A 20,366-nucleotide genomic window follows, 5' to 3' on the forward strand; every position below is an offset into this window, starting at 1 on the left:
CCCCATCTTTGTTCACTACTCAATAGCTTTGAGACTTAGGCAAGTGTGTGACTTCACTCTTGAGTCTGTTCCCTCATCTGTAAAATGGGGATAATAACACCACCTACCTCACAGGGTTGTTAGGAGGATGAAGTGCTGAGTGCTTGGCCCAGTGCCTGGCACCTAGTAAGCCGGACCGGCTGTGTTTTCTTTAAGGATCAGTGTTGGGCTTTCCGGGTAACACCTGAACACACCCTCAGGTTGAGTGGCTTTGACCCAGACAGGACTGTCCTCGTGGCTGTTCCAGCAGGTGGGGCACAGGCTGCTGAGGACAACTCAGAGGTTCCGGGCTCTCACCGTTCCCCGTGATGCTTGGATTTCACGTGAGTCTGAGTAAAGCAGCAGGGCCAGGAAGGGAGGGACACTGAAACCATGCAACTGCAAAAGCAGGGCCGCAGATTGCTCTGGGAGCTGGCTGAGTCACTGACCACGTCTCTCCTGGCTCCAGGACTTTGTTCTAGGTTCCTTAAACGTCTGTAGCTGACGCCACACTCACAGTTGAGAAGTAGCTTTGGTTCTTTGGTCTGTGGGTTGAGGAAGGATGGAACTGCTAGCAGTGGGGAGATGTACTGGGTTTAAAATCAGCTTTGTTGTAAAACCTGGAAAAAAACTCAATTGGAAAGTGGGTGAAGTGGCCTTTTCTCTGAATTCTTCAGCTAGGGTGGGAGGGTGGCTTGGGGGAGGGATGGTGGTGATGCTGGGGTGCTGAGTCTTGCTGGCTGCTTTGACCTTTGAGGTGGGCGGCTCTCAAGATGATGCTTTGGGATGTAGCAAGAAAATACTACAGAATTTATAGTTTATTATTTTTTTTTCCTTTATTTTTTATAACATCTTTATTGGAGTATAATTGCTTTACAATGGTGTCTTAGTTTCTGCTTTATAACAAAGTGAATCAGCTATACATATACATATATCCCCATATCTCCCTATCCCACCCCTCTAGATGGTCACAAAGCACTGAGCTGATCTCCCTGTGCTATGCGGCTGCTTCCCACTATAGTTTATTTTTGAAAATTTTATAACTGCCCTAGTATAGAGCACAAGTTTATTAAACTTCTTTCTCTTTGAAGGTATATACTCACTTTATGTTTAAAAACTTTTTTTAGTTTTAAATATAAAATACACAATATAAAATTTACCATCTTAGCCATTTTTAAGGGTAGAGTTAAGTAGTGTTAAACATATTCACAATGTTGTGCAACCCGTCTCCAGAACTGTATTATTTTGCGAAACTGAAACTCTGTACTCATTAAGCAATAGCTCCTCATTCCCTCCTCCTTCCAACGGCAACTACCGTTCTTTCTGTTTTTATGAATTTGATTAGGTACCTCATGTAAGTGGAATCCTACAGTATTTGCCTTTTCGTGTCTGGCTTATTTCACTTAACATAATGCCCTCAGAGTTTGTCCCCGAGGTTGTAGTATGTGTCAGAATTTCCTTCCATTTTAAGGCTAAATAATAATTCGTTTGTATGTATATGACACCTTTTGTTCATTCATCCATCCATACATCAACAGATATTTGGGTTACTTCTCCCTCTTGGTTATTGTGAGTAATGCTTCTATGTCTCTCCAGGACCCTGCTTTCAATTCTTTTGGGTATACATCCAGAAGTGGGATTGCTGGACCATGGTAATTGTGTTTGTTTATTTATTTATTTTTGGCCGTGCCGTGGCTTGCAGGATCTTAGTTTCCCCCGACCAGGGATTGAACTCCGGCCCACAACAGTGAAAGCTCAAGTCCTAACCACTGGACTGCCAGGGAATTCCCTGTGTTTCATTTTTTTGAGTAATCTCTATACTGTTTTACACAGTGGCTGCACCATTTTACATTCCCACCAACAGTGCACAAGTGTTCTAATTTCTCCATATCCTCACCGACACTTGTTATTTGTGGTCTTTTTGATAATAGTCATCCTGACAGGTGTGAGGTGATATGGTTTTGATTTGCATTTCCCTGATGATTAGTAATGTTGAGTATCTTTTTCACTCAACATTGAGTTGAGTGAAATGTTGAGTATATTTATTGGTATATAGTTTAACACATTCTTTTTTATGTTTTAAAAAATGTATCCCAGGGACTTCCCTGGTGGTCCAGTGGTTAAGAATCCTCCTTCCAATGCAGGGGACACGGGTTCAATCCCTGGTTGGGGAACTAAGATCCCACATGCCACAGGGCAACTAAGCACGCGCGCTGCCACTACTGAGCCCGCACACCTCATCTAAGATCCCGTGTGCTGCAGCTAAGACCCGACACAGCCACAAAAAAAAAAAAAAACAGTATTCCATAGCACAGTTTGACATGTTTTAAGTTGAACCACGTTAAATTGCCGATATTTGACTGAGGTGTTTCCATCTGTGGTATATAATTTAGAAATTCACGTACACATTTTAGGGGTACGTGACCAGTTGAGGTTGGAGACAGTTGAGCTGGATTTCAAAGGGCAGGTTGCCTGTAGGGAGAGGTATCTGACCCACCCTTATGATTCATCCATTCGGCCTGTGTCCTATGCTGGGGGTTCAGAGAAGGCCATACAGTGGCAGCCTTCAACCTGCTACAGGCACTGCAGGTGGGCCAACTGGCAGGATGCGTGTCTTGTAAGGCTGAGAGGTTTGCCCTGAATGACTCACTTTCCCCCTTACCCAAGGAAATTTGTGGATTGGTCTGGCCAATGAGTGACACCAATTAAACCTGGGAAGCATCCCCACTAGGAAATCCCCATCCCATCCCCCTGGCTGGGGTCAGGGATTCCTCTCCTAGGCTGTTACTCACCAATGTTTGTGTCCAACCTCAGAGCGCACAATACATTTCAAAAAATTCAGTGTGATCCAGGCAGGGTTCCAGGTGCAAGTGGGAGGGGGAACAGTAAGTGAACAAGTACAATATGTAGTATCTCAGATGGCATCAATTCTTATAGAAGAAACCTGGGAAGGGGATGAGGGTGTAGTTTTAAATAGAGGCCAAGAAAGGCCTTGGTGGGAGACCTGAGGGAAAGGGAGAAAACTGGATAGATAACCTGGAGGAAGAGCTTTCCAGACTGGCACAGCAAATGCCCAGGCTCTGGGGACAGAGAAGAAGCCAGTGTGCAGGAAGGAGGTGAGAAGGGGGTGCTAATTGAAGGTGTGGGACAGGGGCTGACCTTGTAGCACGACTGTACATCTCCTTGACCTGAAGGCGCAGACCTGATTATACCCCTGCTAACCCTAGGGCTTAGCACGTGATAAATGAATTATGGAATGACTGATCTCTTCTGAAGGAGTCAACATGTGAACACATGGAAGGCCATCAATTTAGGTCAAAACCTAAAAAAGAGTCTTAGATTGGATAGTGGTGCAAGATGAGATTGGAAAGACAGGTGGGACAGATGTAAGAGGGATCTGTAAGAGGCTCTTGGGGACTGTGTGGGAGTTGAGGTTTGTTTATTTTTTTTTTGGACAGCAGGAAATCACTAGGTTCTTGAGCAAAGTGCCATGACAGTGTAAGAGATTCGATTTTGGAGAACTTAATCTGGTAAGATTTGAAGGATAATTTAGAGCAGGGCATGAAGATGGAGGTAGGGCAGGTGAGGACTGGGGTAGGATGTGGGTAGAAAAGGAGAAATGCAGAGAAGACTGGAAGATGCAGGTTTGGAGTTGACCACGGAGCAGGTTTAGGACCCGTGGGGAAAAGAATCGCAGGGGTGAGTACGTGTTCTGTCTGAGTCCTGAGGTGGCCAGTGGAAGAGAGGGGGTGAGGCCTGTAGTGGGGATGTTGATGTGGGCCGATCACCAGAGGGTGCATGGGGTCCTACGGGGACTGTAGAAACAGAAACCTCCAATTGGATCTTTAGGGGGTTACCTTTTCAATGCATGTTCATTTAAAGTAACGGGAATTTTGCTTCATCTCCCCCTAAATCAGGGTGACAATCCTTTATGCATTTGAGAAACAAAAAATTCCCAGACAGGCTGAATTCAAGAAAAAGTAGCTCATTCAGAATGGGAACCCCAAATAACCTCCTCTAACTCAACTTCCCACCAGTTGAGCGACAAACAGGAACAATGACTTATCCTTTAAACGTACATCAGTATCTGGTTTTCTTTTTGAGGTCTGTTAAATGAAGCTGGATGTCACTTGGTGAAAACACCGAGAACCTGGGGAGATTCCTTTCCAAGCCACAAATCTTTGTGACAACGGGGGGCTGTCAGATTCAACTCGACAGCTCAAAGCTTGTTCCATATGGATCTGGGGTAGGAGGCAAGATGGGAGCACTCAACTCACCACAGTATATAGTGGACAATTTCCTCATTAAAGCTGATTCTATTTTTGCCCCGGATGTAACTCATTCATTTATTCAATAAATGTTGAGTGCTCCCTATGTGTTAGGCATTGTTCTAAGGGGTCAAAGTTCTAGCTTGGGAGAGCGTTGCCCCTGAGAAATATGGCCGGGCTGGTGGGGCTCCCTCCAGGCCTGCTTCTCCTTGTCCTCAAAACAGTGTCAGTCCAGCTGGAGGCAGAGCACGTCGAGGGCAGACCAATGACCCTTTCTGAGGCATCCCTGAGCCAATAGAGGCCGTAGGGCTTTACTGGGTCGGCAGTGGGGGCTAGCCCCTCTTGCACCCCAACCTTCTCCTGCCCTTCCCAATCAATAACCTCAGTGTCCCAAGAGCCAGCTCTCCCTGCCCCCATAAAAGACCTCACAGGGGAACTTCCCTGGTGGTCCATTGGTTAAGACTCCATGCGCCCAATGCAGGGGTCTCGGGTTCGATCCCTGGTCAGGGAACTAGATCCTGCGTGCCACAACTAAGAGCCTGCATACCACAACAAAGACCTGGTGCAGCCGAATAAATAAATAAATATTTAAAAAAAAAAAACCTCACAGAGTTCTCAGATTGGTGGTGGCCCCGGAAGTTGTGGGACATTCCCTGGGCTCCAGTCCTGGGGATGTTTATTCCCCGGGCAGAGGGTGAGAAATGAAAGACAGATGTTGCAATCCACTCCATCCACATCAGCTGCGTCATCTGAGGAGGGGGAGGGCTTGAACGATTAGGTGGAGGGCAGGGGCAAAGGGACACCCAGACAAGGAGCCGGCAAGCTTGGTCAATTCTGACTCAGGACACTGAGCTCCCGAGCCGCCCGAGGAGATGAAGCAGCCCAGTCCACGTGCCCCGCCTCCCGCCCCTGATTTCACTTGATACCAAACCAGAAACTGAAACAGGGTCAGGATTCCCGGCTTGAAGTCAGAGATGAGTCACTGCTAAGAGCAACTGCAGTAGCTGAGAAGGGGCACCAGAGAGGCAGGCCGGTAAGAGTGGGAGACAGGGTGGTGGGTTCAAGGCATTTCTCTGGGGTAGCAGCCAGGGGAGGTGCTGGGAGGGAGTATCCTGGTCCTGAGGCTGCCGGGCAGGACCAGAGAGAGGCCCTGGGACTGCCGGCTGAAGAAGCCAGTTGGGGTGGCAAGAGGCCAACTTCCGTCTGTGCCAGGTGGTGTTTGTGACAAAGGCAGGGCAGAGGGTGTAGGCTGGCTGGGAGGTGGCTGAGGACGCCTGGGGTCTCAGCTGGCCCTCATGTGATGCCCCTCCTGCCGCCCCCTCTCCAGCACATCTGAGGGTCCCGGTGGAACATGGCAAGAGGCACAAATGTGGTGGCCATGGACTGCGAGATGGTGGGGCTGGGGCCCTCCAAGGAGAGTGGCTTGGCTCGCTGCAGCCTCGTAGACTACCACGGCACCGTGCTCTATGACAAGTTCATCCGGCCTGAGGGCGAGATCACCGACTACAGAACCCCCGTCAGCGGGATCACGGCTCAGAACATGGAGGGGGCCACCCCGTTTGCCGTGGCCAGGCTGGAGGTAAGAGAAGGGCCATATGCCATCCAGGCCAACATACATATACCCCCCCCCACACACACACATACACACTTCCCCAGCACCTCCCCTGGTTGCCGGGGCTGTGACCTGTGACCCCAGCCATGTCAGATTCCCTGCCACCCATGCGTGGGGAGCACCAGAGCATGAGAAACCCGTTGGTGTGTCCATCACATCCCTGAGGAGGCTTCCTGCCATCAGACAACCGTAGACTCGTGTCTGGGAGCAGCCTTCGGGGCATCTGGTACACCTTGCTGGTCTTACGATGGGGAAGCTGAGTCCTGCCTGCTGTTCCCTGCATACTGATTTGGGGGCTAGATTCCTCCTTCTTTCCTCTATACCAGCTGCCTCTGGGGAGCCCTGTGGGGGAAATGGGGGACGGGTCCTGGGTGGAGGCCCTCACTGGCTGGGCGCTCGGTAGGGCGCCCTCCTGGTCCTGAAAGACAGGCCAGCTAGAGTCCACTGAGCTCAGGGAGAGCTTGCTCCCAGACCCACCACAGGCCATCCACTCACAGAGATGGGTGTGGCACACCAAAGTCTCCCATTCTCTTCCCCTTCAACTTGTGACATCTCCAGTCTACTTTCTGTTTCTCTGAATCACTAAAAGAAAACGAAACTCAACCACTCTAGAAGTAGCACCAGGGTTGGTCATTCATGGGAAGGTGAACTCACCCTGGGGAAGTTCATGAAGAACACAAAGAACTGAGGTTCACCTCAGTCCCACATACTGCACATGTGCCAGGCTCCAGGTGCCGGAGATAAGCCCACAACAATAGTCCCTGTTTTCTGAGCACTGGCTACTCACTGGATGCTCTCCTGAGCTCCATCCAGGAGCTCATGCCTCACAAAACAGTCTGCCAAAAGTGTCTTCAGGAGCTGTTAGCTCAGAGCTAAGAGGGCCAAGTTTGAATCCTGGCTTTGTTCCTTACCTGCTAAGTTACCTTGAGCAAGTTCCTCACCCTCTCTGTACCCCATTTCACCATCTGGAAAAGGAAATGGGGGTGATGACAGCAGCAATCTCACAGGATTATTGTGAGGATTGGAAAGGGGCCTGGAGAGAGTGCCTATATAAGTACTAAAAAACTGTTAGCTGTTAGGATTCTTTCCTTGTTGTCCCCATATTACAGATGAGGAAACTGAGGCTCTCTTGAACTAAACAGTGATTTGGTAGGGCTGCTGAAACAAAGTACCACAAAGTGGGTGGCTTAAACAATAGAAATGTCTTCTCTCACAGTTCTAGAGACTAGTTCTAGAAGTCTCAGATCAAGGTGTCAGCAGGGCTGGTTCCTTCTGAAGGCTGCAAGGGAAAACCTGTTCTGTGTCTCTCTCTTAGCTTCTGACAATTTGCTGGCCATCTTTGATGTTCCTTGGCTTGGAGAAATGTCACCCCAATCTTCGCCTTCATATTCACATGGCGTTCTCCCTGTGTGCATGTCTCACAAATTTCCCCTTTTTATAAGGATATCGGTTGTATTTGTTAGGGACTCAACCTATTCCATTATGACATCCTAACAATAACGTCTGTAATGACCCTATTTCCAAATAAGTCACATTTTGAGGTGGTTGGGGTTAGGATTTCAACAAATGAATTTGAGGAGGAACCCAATTCAACCCATAACACTAAGCAACTCGCACAAGTTCAGATAACTAGAATGTGAAAGGCTCAAAACCTCTAGAGCTTTGTGTCCAGTAGGGTCCCACCAGTTACGGGTGACAGGTGAGCACCTGAAAAGTGGCTGGTCTGTCTGAACTGAGATGTGCTGTAAGTGTAAAATATGCACTGGATTTCAAAGGCTTGAATGAAAAAAGAACCATAGGGCTTCCCTGGTGGCGCAGTGGTTGGGAGTCTGCCTGCCGGTGCAGGGGACACGGGTTCGTGCCCCGGTCTGGGAAGATCCCACATGCCGCGGAGCGGCTGAGCCTGCGCGTCCAGAGCCTGTGCTCCGCAACAGTGAGAGGCCCGCGTACCGCAAATAAAAAAAAAAAAAAAAAAAAAAGAACCATAAAGTACTTCAATAATTTAAAAATATAGATTATATGTAGAATGGTAGTATTTTATATATTTTTATATATTAGGTTAAATAAAACATTAAAACTAATTTCACCTATTTCTCTTTACCTTTTAAAATATGGCTGGTGATGATTTAAAATTACGTATGTGGCTCACGTTATGTTTCTTTCTATTGGACAGCACTGTTCTAGAGGTACTAAGAGGGTACTAAGGAGCCCTGAGGAGGGGGCAGAGTACATCAGGGTGGTCCTGGAAAGGCTCCATGAGGCTGGTGCTATTTGCCAAAGGGCAGGGAGGAGTCTGTGTATGCAACTCAGTGGGCCATAGAGAGCCACGAAGACTCTTGAGCAATAGCATGGCAGGAAAACCACTGTCAAGAAAACCTGAACGGGGGTGCGGGGGAGATGGATGGGAGTGAGGAAAGAGATGGCAGCAGAGAGAAGAGTTAGAGACCCCAGGGAGCAGTGCCTTAGTCATCAGTAGCATCCCGAGGATCGGAAAGAAGGAAACATTAGGACAGAGGAGAACAAAGGTGAGTCACCGAGAAGGGGAGGGCAACACGAAGAACGGTGGTGTGCTTTAGGTGCCGATGGGAGACCCAGAGATACTACATGGAGCTGCCCACACTCAGATCCCCACGGAGCAGTCAGGTGGGCGGCTTGGCCCCGTCCCTTCTCCTCCCCGGCCTCCCTCCCCATCCCAGCAGCAGAAAGGGCAGAAGAGAAATGTGATTCCCTGGACGCCCTCCAGCACTGGCCTGGGAGTCAGGACACCTTGGTCCTCATCCAGACTTGGTGCCAAAGTGCTTTTGTTTCTCAGTTGGAGATTATGCCGGGCCCTTCCAGTGTGTGACACGGAGTGCCGTCCAGAGTAGGCACTTAACAGCCATTCGAGGAGGGAGGCGGGGATCTAAAGACCGGGCAGCTCTTTGGAACCACATCTGCGGTTCACATTTCCTGCTCTATCACTTACTGGTTTGTGTGACCTTTGGCAAGTTACTGAAACTTTCTGAGCCTGAGTTTTCTCATCAGTGAATGGGGAGTACTAATGCCTCCTTCCTGGCCTTGTGTAGGTTGGGTGTAGTGATGTCGTCTGTATCCCTAAGCACAGTGCCTGGCTCATGGCTGAAGGTCATCAACGTGCCTGTGGAGAGAACAAGGCAGAAAGTCAGATTTTACACCCCGTCCCCTCTCCAGCTTTCCTTGAGAACCTCGGTCTTAGATTCTGGCCCTCGTTTTCTGCCTGCTGCACAATGTACGCTCCCTGCCCCTGTCTTCTACCCTGCTGCCAGAGACACTTCCCCAGGCCTGGCTCAGATCATAGCCCCCGCTCCCATCCCCACCCCCTGATTCAAGTACCTCCAAGGCTCCCATTGCCTAAGGTCCGGCAACCCAACATCCATGGTCCTCTAAGTACCACCTACCTACATTTTCTGCCTTCTCTCTCAGCTCAGCCATTGCCCACTGTGCTTCAGACCCAACCCTACTCTCTCCCATCCCCCATCCCTTTCCCTAGAAATACTGCCATTCTGGCAGGCCCAGGCCAGAGGAGTCCTGTGTGAGGCCCTGCCCGACCCCCTCACCCTCCCCACCCACAACTCTAACCCCCTGGGGGTCTCACCCTCCTTGCTATAGCCCACACACTTCCTTTCTTTCTTTGGCCGCCCCGCCTGGCTTTCGGGATCTTAGTTCCCCAACCAGGGATAGAACCCGTGCCCCCTGCAGTGGAAGCACTGAGTCCTAACCACTGGACCTCCAGGGAATTCCCATAGCCCACACACTTTAGAGCTTGCCTAGCCACACACACGGGTCTGTCTAGCTCCACAGCTCCTGCCATGTACTTTATCTGCCCCAGGTTGGATATTGTGCTTTGAACATAGAAGGTGCCCTGAGAATGTTTGTGGGATTGGAGTTGAATTGATTTTCATAATACAAGAGTATCTGGCAGCTGCGTGGAAGAGAATTGCCTCTGCCCTCGTGTTGGCCTTTGCTGTCAAGATACAGTAATACACGTACAGCCCATGGGGTAGGGAGCAAGCACTGTCTTGATTTATTTTTTTAAATTATTTATTTATTTATTTTATTATTTATTATTTACTTTGGCTGCGCTGGATCTTCATTGTGGCATGCCGGATCTTTAGTTGGGGTATGCGGACTTTTAGCAAACTGTCTTTAGACTTGGCTGGATGTAGGTCCAATCCCAGCTCTGCCACCTGATTGCTCTGTGTCCTCTGGCTTGTTGCTAAACCTCTCTGTGCCCCTCAGTAGGATCCTCTGTAACACAGGGGTGATGAAGCAGCACAGGTGTATCCAGCATCATGTCCGGGCCCTGTTCTAAGCACTTTTCATACCCCCACTACCTTTACGCCCCACCACAACCCCGGGAGGTAGTTAACTAGTATCATTACCCCATTTCACCAGATGAGCAAACTTAGGCACAAGGTTGAGCAAATTGTCCAGGAAAGGGGTGGAGCAGAGACTCAACTTCTGGCCTGAGGGCTTGCTTTGTGATGTTCTGATCCTGTGATCAAAGTGTGTAAATGCGGGCTGTGAATGCTAAGTGCCTGATGTATGAACAGGTAGTGTCGGCGCAGCATTGGAGTGAAGCTGTGGTATGAGGCAACCGCCATCATCTGTTTTCACGAACGAGGACGCTGAGGCACATTGACCTCACTCATCACCCACAGTAGTTTAATCCCAAAGACCAGGCTCACAGATCCCAAGCTATGCTGGGGAACCCCCAAAGGGCAGAAGCCTATTAGCCATTTATCAGACCCCACAAGTCCAGGCGACACCTCTCAGCTAAGCCACCAGCTCACCAGGCATTGGTTTCTTGCAGTCCTTTTTCAAAGGTGGCTCGCCAGCCTGCAAGTGGGCCCTGCTAGCAGTGAGCCATAGACCAGGCCATAGAAGCCAGGCCGGCTCCAGGGAGCCACTGAGGCCCCCAGTCCACCCAGGGCCCATGCAGCCACGAGGCACTAGGATTTTTTTTTTTTTTTTTTTTTTTTAAATTATTTATTTATTTATTTTTGGCTGCGTTGTGTCTTCGTTGCTGTGCGAGGGCTTTCTCTAGTTGCGGCGAGCGGGGGCCACTCTTCATCGCGGTGCACGGGCCTCTCGCTGTCATGGCCTCTCTTGTTGCAGAGCACAAGCTCCAGATGCGCAGGCTCAGTAGTTGTGGCTCACGGGCCTAGTTGCTCCGCGGCATGTGGGATCCTCCCAGACCAGGGCTCGAACCCGTGTCCCCTGCATTAGCAGGCAGACTCTCAGCCACTGCGCCATCAGGGAAGCCCGGCACTAGGATTTTGAGGGGGCTCCCCTCACCCCTTTTCTGTTTTTTATTTTTTGTAATAGGATGACATTGCTTTTATAATGCAAGGTAACTGCCTTGTTATCTTCTGATGCCTATAGGTCTCACTGTCATCCAGAACGGTGGTTCTCAGTGCACTGTGATTTTGCCCACAAGGGCAAATCCGGAGGCGATATCTGGAAGCATTTAGCAATATCTGGAGGCATTTCTTTTTTTTTTTTTTTTTTTTACAGTAAGATCAGATATATTTTTTTAATTTTATTTTTATTATTATTATTTGCGGTACACGGGCCTCTCACTGTTGTGGCCTCTCCCATTGCGGAGCACAGGCTCCGGACGCGCAGGCTCAGCAGCCATGGCTCACGGGCCCAGCCGCTCCGCGGCATGTGGGATCTTCCTGGACCGGGGCACGAACCCGTGTCCCCTGCATTGGCAGGCAGACTCTCAACCACTGTGCCACCAGGGAAGCCCTTATTTTATTTTATTATTTTTATTTTTAACATCTTTATTGGAGTATAATTGCTTTACCATGGTGTGTTAGTTTCTGCTTTATAACAAATTGAATCAGTTATACATATACATATGTCCCCATATCTCTTGCATCTCCCTCCCTCCCACCCTCCCTATCCCACCCCTCCAGGAGGTCACAAAGCACCGAGCTGATCTCCCTGTGCTATGCGGCTGCTTCCCACTAGCTATCTATTTTACATTTGGTAATGTATATATGTCCATGCCACTGTCTCACTTTGTCCCAGCTTATCCTTCCCCCTCCCCGTATCCTCAAGTCCATTCTCTAGTAGGTCTGCATTTTTATTCCTGTCTTGCCCCTAGTTTCTTCTGACCATTTTTTTTCTTTTTTTTTTCTTTAGATTCCATATATATGTGTTAGCATATAGTATTTGTTTTTCTCTTTCTGACTTACTTCACTCTGCATGACAGTCTCTAGGTCCATCCACCTCACTACAAATAACTCAGTTTCGTTCCTTTCTATGGCTGAGTAATATTCCATTGTATATATGTGTCACATCTTCTTTATCCATTCATCTATTGATGTACACTTAGGTTGCTTCCATGTCCTAGCTATTGTACATAGAGCTGCAATGAACATTTTGGTACATGACTCTTTTTGAATTATGGTTTTCTCAGGGTATATGCCCAGTAGTGGGATTGCTGGGTCGTATGGTAGTTCTATTTTTAGTTTTTTAAGGAAACTCCATACTGTTCTCCATGGTGGCTGTATCAATTTACATTCCCACCAACAGTGCAGGAGGATTTGGAGGCACTTCTGATTGTCATAAGTGAGGTGCAGAAGGCTGCTACTGACATCCAGTGGCTTGAGGCCAGGGATGGTACTGAATGAACATCCTACAATGTACAGGACACACACTCACACCAAAGGAGTATCTGGCCCCAAATGTTAGTTGTCCCAAGGCTGAGAACCCTGTTCTACAGAGAGCCCCACAAATCAGACTGTCAGCACAGGAAGGAACCTGCGAGGAGACCAAGGTCCAGAGAGGGGCAGTGACTTGCTAAGGACACACAGCAAGCTGGGCTACAACTCAGTGCTCAGATGCAGGGCTCTCACCTGACAGGTCAATGCTCTTTTAATTCATTTTTTAATCTAACAGTAATTGTCCATAGACTGTAACTCATTTTTGTAAGTAAATGCTCTTTTAATGTTAACCTGGTATGCTGAGTAGCATCCAGCCCATGACTGGGATTGGGGAATGATAATGACACTCTTAGTTTGCAGATAAAGAAACGAAATCTTGTGTGGCATCGTGGTTTAGGTGGGAAACAGAAAGGAAGCCACAGTAGCTTGTGAACAGGGACTGGTTTCAGCTGTACCAGTGCTGTAGCCCTTGCCTGGGTTGGAGTGCCCTGTCGGGGCCCTGCCACCTGGCAGGTCTCTCTGGGGCTCAGCCAGATGGAGGAGGATGACTTCGTCATCCAGGTTTACCCCGGGTAAGCAGACAGAAGCTGGGGGCAGGGGTACCCAGAGAGCTTGGCAGGGGACAGAAGGAAAGAGGGGGGCCAGGGTCACTCCTGAAGATGCCAGTAGGGGACCTGGGCCTCCACAAGGGCAACATTCTTCAGAGTCCCTTATAATCACGTCTCCTGGCAGCCAGGAATGAATGAACGGGCAGATGGAAGAATGGATGCATGATGTGAGCAGCGGGCTCTAAGGGGCTGGACAGGCATCCGTGCCGGGATTTCCAAACTTGGCAGATGGGAAGAATACCCTGGAACATTTGCTAATGCACCTCCCCTGGCGATGTTGATTCCGCAGGTCTGGAGTAGCGCCCTGCCCTCTGGATTTCTAACAAGGGTCTCGGGTGATTTTTTTGATCAGGCCTGGGAAATACTTGGACTAGAGGGAAAACACAGTGGAAAGAGAATTCAGGCAGACACCAGGGCCTGTCACTCCTCTGCATGTGACATGGGTACACACCACTGACACCCCCCTTTCCCTGTTGGTAAGATGGTATGACAATCCCCGCCTCATAGGGGCCATATTCATGATTCAAGAAATCTTCAGTGAGTGCCATCATGGGCCCAGCAGTAGAAATTATTAATTTCCACCCTGAAATTAATAATGCTAATATAATCCCTAGGTTCTCAGTAGGTAGTAATAATAACAACTGTGATAATAGTGACAGGGTCAGGCAGATCTGGACACTGCATCTCAGCAATCAGCTCACCAGCTGTGTGACCTGTGCAAGCCTCTTACCCTCTCTGATCCACAACCCCCTTCACTATAAAATGACACTAAGACACTTCACTATAAAATGACACACTCTTGTTGAAAGGCCCCATGATGAGGTGAGGAAAGTACCTGGCCTAGTGCCAGGCAATAAGAACAGATCGATGCATGTCCCTTTCCCCACCCACTCCAGTTCTTTCCAGGAATTTAAGCCTCCCTCCGCTGTGTTTGACACACCCGCCTCATGACACTGATTCAGGGCAGGTCCGAAGCCAGCAGGTCACACAGCCCTGAGGCCCCTCCAGCTGGCACCTCCACACCACCCTGGGTTTCCCTCCCAGCCCTGCCACAGAAAGTCCGTGGAGCCTCACGTCGCCAGGCCCTCACCTTACAAATGGGGAAACTGAAGCCCAGAGACCGTCTTCAACTTCCCTGAGACCACATAGCGAGTCGCAGCAGCCTTTCCCTGCCCGGTGCCCGGCATCTTTGTCCTGAAGGGTTGGCATCTCTCTGCTAAACAGACTGTTCTCCTCCTTTCCCTACTTCTTCCTTCCTTCTGCTTGTCCACCTCTTATTTTATTTGTCTCATGATGAGTCTCATGGTCCTGAATGTACCCCTCTCCCCCTCACCACCACCGGGACCCTGGGGCTCGGGAAGTGATGAATTTCCCGGGAATCTACCTCACAATGACTCGGCCCTCTTACGCCTGGGACCAGCTGCTGTGGCTGACTCTAGGGTGACACAGTCCCCTCAGAGCTTTGTGTGAACTGGGCCTGAGTCAGCTCATAGACAGGAAAACGGCCCCATTGTTCAGAAACATAAAGGATGTCAGCAAGGAAAGGTGTGTGACCCACAGTTGCCCAGCACGGCCACATCCACTGGCCCTGGGCCTCTACCCATCCCCTGTGTGCTGCCAGAGCCCTTTCCTCCACACGTAGGATTCCCCTCAAGCTGCTGCTCTGAGGTCGTGTGCCCTTACTACTCAGGGTGACCCACAGACCAGCAGAATCAGCACCACCTGTTAGAAATGCAGAATCCCACATCCGAATCCAGATTTTGGTGAGATTCACCAGGGGATTCCTAAGCCCAAGTGTGACAAGAACTGGTGTCCCTCAGGAGTGGCCCAGCTTTATTCTTTGAGTGCTTTCTCCAGTCCCTAGGTTGGGTGAGGGTCTGTCCAGAGGAGGACCCCAAGAAAACCATGGTACCGGTGGGGCAGGCTGGTGACATTACCTGTTGACGGTGGATGGACCGACTCTGCCTCCAGTGCTGTGACCGTGGACAGGTCACCTCACTTCTTGGAGCCTTAGCTTCTTTCTGCAAAGTGGCCACAAGGGAGAGCAAGTCAAACACCCCATGGGATGTCTGGGGAAGCCACTAGAAGCAGAAGCAGGACACCAGACGGTGTTAGCCATCCAGAGGGCTCCTTCCTCGGGCACAGAGGAAGAGATGAAGGCTGCCGGAGAGCTATCCTAGGGGGGCCTGAGATGCCCATGAGCTGCCCTTCAGCTGGCGCCTGGTACAGCTCGCTCCAAGGTCCCCCTTCCGTCCTCCCCAGTGGCAGCCAAGGGAAGGAAAGGTGACCCACCTGTGTGGCCAATGATTGAGGCTCTCCATAGGGCCACCATGGGAGAGGAGGTGAGAACAGAGGCCTGAGCATACGTGCAGGGCACAGGACTGGGGCACCCTGAGGGCTGCCCTCTGCAGCTTGGCAGCTGGGCTGGCGGAGGCCTGGAGCAGGCAGCTCTTTCAGCACGATGTGGTGGTGATAAGCTGGCTCTGAGGGCTGGCCCTGCCACGAACTAACGGTGTGACTTGTCCCAGTTATCTAATGATGCTTAGCACGTCACCCCAAAACGTAGTGCTCCAAACAGTGTCAATATTTATGTCGCTCAGGCATCTGCAGTCTGGGCAGGGCTCGGCAGACGGGGACAGCTGGTTGGCTGAGGCACCTGGCAGGCCCGGGATTAGAATCACAGGATGGTTCGCTCACCCACCTGTGCTGTGGCTGGTGCTGGGGCTCCTTGGGCACATCTCCCTACGTCAGGGTGGTCTCCCCAGCATGGTGGCTTCAGGGTAACTCAGGGCTCCCGGGACACTGGCCCCACAGAGAGATCAGAAGTCACACAGCCCGGCCCATATTCAAGGTGAGGGGAATTAGACTCCATCTTTTCTGTGAGGAGTGTCAAGGAATCTGCAAATATTTTAAATTCATCAGAGTCACCTTGAGTAAATTACTCCACTTCTTAGCACTTTAGTTTTGTCAATTGCAAAATTCAGTTAAACACAACCCTCCCTCATAGCTGTATGGGTTTTCTATGGCTGCTGTAACAGAACTGTAGACCGGCTGGTTTAAAAGAACGAAAATTTATTGTCTTACACTTCTGTGGTTCAGAAGTCCGATGTGGGTCTCACTGGGCTGAGATCAAGGTGTCAGTAGGGCCGTGTTCATTTCTGGAGCCTTTGGAGGGGGATCTGTTTCCTTGCCCTTGCCTGCTTCTATGGCTGCCCCTGTTCCGAACTCTCAGCCACTTCCTCCACCTCCATAGCCAGAGGCAGCCTGTCCAGTTCACATGTCAGATCTCTCTGACCTCCACATATAAGGACCTTGGGATTATGCTGGGCCCACCTGGATCATCCAGAAACTCTCCTTATTTTAAGGTCATTTGATTAGCAACCTCAAGTCCATCTGCAACTTTACTTTTCCCTTGCCGTGTAACATGGTTACAGGGCCTGGGGATTAGGGAGTGCGCATCTCTGGGAGGTCAACCCGCCTGCCACAGGAGGGCTGTTAAAAGGATTAAACGACATAATGTATGCGATGCACAACGAATGCCTGGCTCATGGCCATTGCTATCACACAGAAACCACGGAAGGAGTTGGGATGGGCCTTCCGGCATCACTAAACTGTTGAGGGTGAAGGGGCCTGGTCCAGTCTCCTCATTTTATCGATGGTGTATATGTTCCAAGCACAGAGAGGGATGGTGATTTGCTCATAGTCACACAGCAAGTCCAGGAGGACTTTGCTCATAGTCATACAGCTCAGGCCAGCCCCCCGTGATGGCACCAAGTTGCCCCAGACCCACCTGAAGTACCCTGGGTGACGTGTAGGGTGCATGTCTTCCTGTCCAGATCCTGCAGCTCCTGAAAGGCAAGCTGGTGGTGGGTCACGACCTGAAGCACGACTTCAAGGCGCTGAAGGAGAACATGAGGAACTACATCATCTACGACACGACCGCGGACAAGCTTCTTTGGCGTGAGGCCCGCCTGCTGCACTGCCGCCGTGTCTCCCTCCGCGTGCTGAGCCAGCGCCTCCTTGGGTGGCGCATCCAGGTGAGGACCACCCCTTTCCCAGCCTGGGGCCGGACTGCCGGCTCTGGGGGCCTGGCCCTTCCCGCTAGAACTGTAAAGTCTCCCAGTAGCTGCGGAGCAAATATTTGGCCCCAAAGATGCTCAGCCTCCCCTTAGTCCTGAGAGGCTGTGTGAGAGGGTAGGGGTTTCTCCAGGAGGGCAGGGCATTTATGTGAGAGCTGACCCAGGAAGCCCTGGTAGAGTGAGGATGAGCGGCAGGGAAGGGAAGGCACCCAGTCAAGGCGTTTTTGTGTGTTTTCAAAATCATGCCAGTTTCCCTGTGGGTAACTGAAGCTCAATCCCCCTGCCTAACTCTGCGAAATGGTGTAGAACACAGAGCGCAGATGTATCCAGGGAGCCACACTATTTACACACACCTCCCTTTAGGCAGGAACTGCTGCTGCTCCCGGGGCCCTAATTCCTCAGCACTTGCAGCCACAGAGCAGGCCCCCCCCAGAGCCCCAGGCAGAAGCCTCTGGAATTGCCCCCCGAGATAGGAAAGCGGCAGATATCCAACGAGGGGGGTTCCAAAAGTGAGAGAGGGACCCTGAGCTCAAACCCACAGGCAAAGCAGTCTCCAGGAGCCGGCAGGCGTGTGCTGGGGCCTGGGAGCTCACCGAGGTGGAAGGGCCCAGGGAGGCGGGCTGGACACTAGGAGCCGCGGCCACACGTGGGCCCTTCCAGCACAGCGGATGTTTATGAAGCACCTGCTCTGGGCCAGGCTGGACCAGAGGCTGAGCACCCGGGTGAGCAAGGCCCAGCCCATCCTTGAGAAACTCGTGGTTGAACGGAGGGTGGCCCAAGACCTGAGCATCAGCACATCTGTGGGGCGTGTCCACAGAGGGGAGGGCAGGTGTCCTGGAGCAGGGACGGAGGACAGGGGGCAGGCAGGACACCAGGTCTGAGTGGAGTGTGATGGGGGCGTCTTAGTGGAGGAGGCAAGAGAGGGGGCGCCGGGGAGGGGAGAGCCCGAGCCCCAGCCTGAGGAGTGGGGGGTGGCTTGGCTGGGGAGCAGGAACGTGTAGGAGACAGGGGATGGGCCTGATGCCGGGCCCCTCTGTTGGGCTTGCGGCACCAGGAACCGAGGACAGAGTGTCAGCACGTGGATTCACTGAAGAGCCCTGTTCATGAGCTGAGCAAGGAGCCCCTTAGAAACATCTGTGTCCACATTCCTCGGTGCCCTGGGGCTCCCTGTGAGAACTGCTTCAGCCCCTCTGGGTCTGAGGCCAAGTCTGCAGTGCCCGGCCCACACCCAGCGGATTGTAAGCGCCTGGAGGGCACAGCCTGGCCCTCAGGATGCTGGATTCTGTGCCTGGCCATGCCTGGATCTAGTGCTAATGGGTGAAGCCAGGCCTGCTCCAGCCACCTGCTGAGTCTAGGGTGTCAGAGGCCTGGGGAGACTCACCCACTGACCCACTTTAGCCCCGGAAGTCAGGGTGTGAGCAGGGAAGGCCCGGGTCACATGGGCGCCTGGATTCAGCCGCACCCCAAGTCCCCACTCTGTACCTGTGTCTGCAGGACAGCGTGTCGGGACACAACTCGGTGGAAGATGCCAGGGCAGCAATGGAGCTCTACCGAATCTCCAGGAGAATTCGAGGACTATGAGGACTGCCCGTCTGGTGGTATTCAGCCCCCTCCCCAAGGACTACAGACCTTTGTGTCTTCAAAACAAAAATGCCCTTGTTTTTGGGAAAATATTTTTAGCAATAAAATGGCTCTATATTTTCTCTACTCCCTCGGCTTCTCCTCTTGTCTTTTTCTTTCTTCTCTCTGAGCCGGGTGTTGGTGGACACCACCTAGCACTGAGAAGACAACGAACACTTGAGCCAGGATAGGGACAAGTGTCAATTTCCTTAACATCTTGAATCCTGTGGGTCCAGGAAGAAGTTCCTGTGACTTAATTAATACCCCTGCCTCAGAGCTTCCCTGGTGGCGTGGTGGTTGAGCATCTGCCTGCTGATGCAGGGGACGCGGGTTTGAGCCCTGGTCCGGGAAAATCCCACATGCCGCGGACCCATGCACTACAACTACTGAGCCTGTGCTCTAGAGCCCATGAGCCACAACTATTGAGCCCACGTGCCACAACTACTGAAGCCCCTGCTCCTAGAGCCCATGCTCTGCAGCAAGAGGAGCCACTGCAATGAGAAGCCCGCGCGCCTCAACAAAGAGAAACCCCCCTCACCGCAACTAGAGAAAGCCTGTGCACAGCAACAAAGACCCAATGCAGCCAAAAATAAATAAATAAAACTTAAAACAAAAACCCCAAATACCCTGCCTCCACCTCCCTTTTCCAGTTGCATTTACTCCTGGGAGCGTGGCATTATTTCCTGGGGGTGACACCCACTCAGAGGTCCATTCATCCCATCTTGAAATTGGTTCCAGGGCACTGGTGAGCTTCCAGGCAAAGGTACAGGAGGAGTGATGGGTGCCACCCCTGGTGACCTTCAGCAAGTCATCCCACCTCTCATTTGTAAAATAAGGAAGCAAAGGTGGTGGACTCTGGAGTCTGTGGGAACTAGGTTGAAATTTGGGTTCTGCCATTAGTAGCTGTGTGACCTAGGGCCAATTACTTAACCTCTCTGTGCCTCAGTTTCTCCATCTGTAAAGCAGGAACTTCTAACAATTCATAGGGTTCTTGTGAGATGCTGTAACAAAGTGTCCAGGACCATGCCTGTCACAGCTCAAGCAGCCTCCAAATTCGATAACTGGTGATTATCCTGTACACAACCAGCGTTCTAGGAGAACTGCTGCCCTCTGCTACAGGGCCTGGCTCTCTAAAGGAAGGGCATGAGTAGGGTATGGAGAGAAGGATCCAAACCAGAGCAGTGACTGTGCAGTAGAATCAGCTGCAGAGTTGTTATTTTAATCCCCGACTGGGTCCTGCTTCGGCTCCACTGAACCAGACTTCCTAGGGGTGGAAGTTAGGGTGGGGGAGTGGGGGTGAGGCAGGCACCTGTTAGTATTTTGACCTTCACAGGTGATTTTGAATCCTAAGACATCTGAATCACATGAGGAGCTTTCTCAGCACCCCCCAGTAGCTAAGCACTGTGTTCTCACACTGGACCAAGTACCAGCATCACCTGGAGCCTGCTGAGCCCCATCCCAGAGTT

General features: G+C 51.1%; 1 protein-coding gene across 1 annotated transcript; it reads left to right on the forward strand.

The window, feature by feature from the left end:
- The first annotated feature begins 5,228 nt into the window (after positions 1-5,228).
- Positions 5,229-18,986, forward strand: ISG20 (interferon stimulated exonuclease gene 20). The gene is made up of 4 exons (XM_065872438.1): positions 5,229-5,319; positions 5,614-5,865; positions 17,038-17,238; positions 18,775-18,986. Exons 2-4 carry the CDS (start codon positions 5,638-5,640, stop codon positions 18,859-18,861), a joined length of 516 nt encoding a protein of 171 aa, XP_065728510.1. The 5' UTR covers positions 5,229-5,319; positions 5,614-5,637; the 3' UTR covers positions 18,862-18,986.
- Positions 18,987-20,366: the final 1,380 nt, after the last annotated feature.

This window comes from Phocoena phocoena, chromosome 2 (genome assembly GCF_963924675.1).
Source record: "Phocoena phocoena chromosome 2, mPhoPho1.1, whole genome shotgun sequence".
Lineage (NCBI taxonomy): Eukaryota > Metazoa > Chordata > Mammalia > Artiodactyla > Phocoenidae > Phocoena > Phocoena phocoena.

Coding starts and splice junctions, on each gene's coding strand:
- ISG20 (XM_065872438.1), top strand. CDS start 5,638: ATGGCAAGAGGCACAAATGTGGTGGCCATGGACTGCGAGATGGTGGGG. Junction 5,866..17,037: donor TTGCCGTGGCCAGGCTGGAG/GTAAGAGAAGGG, acceptor CTTCCTGTCCAG/ATCCTGCAGCTCCTGAAAGG. Junction 17,239..18,774: donor TCCTTGGGTGGCGCATCCAG/GTGAGGACCACC, acceptor CTGTGTCTGCAG/GACAGCGTGTCGGGACACAA.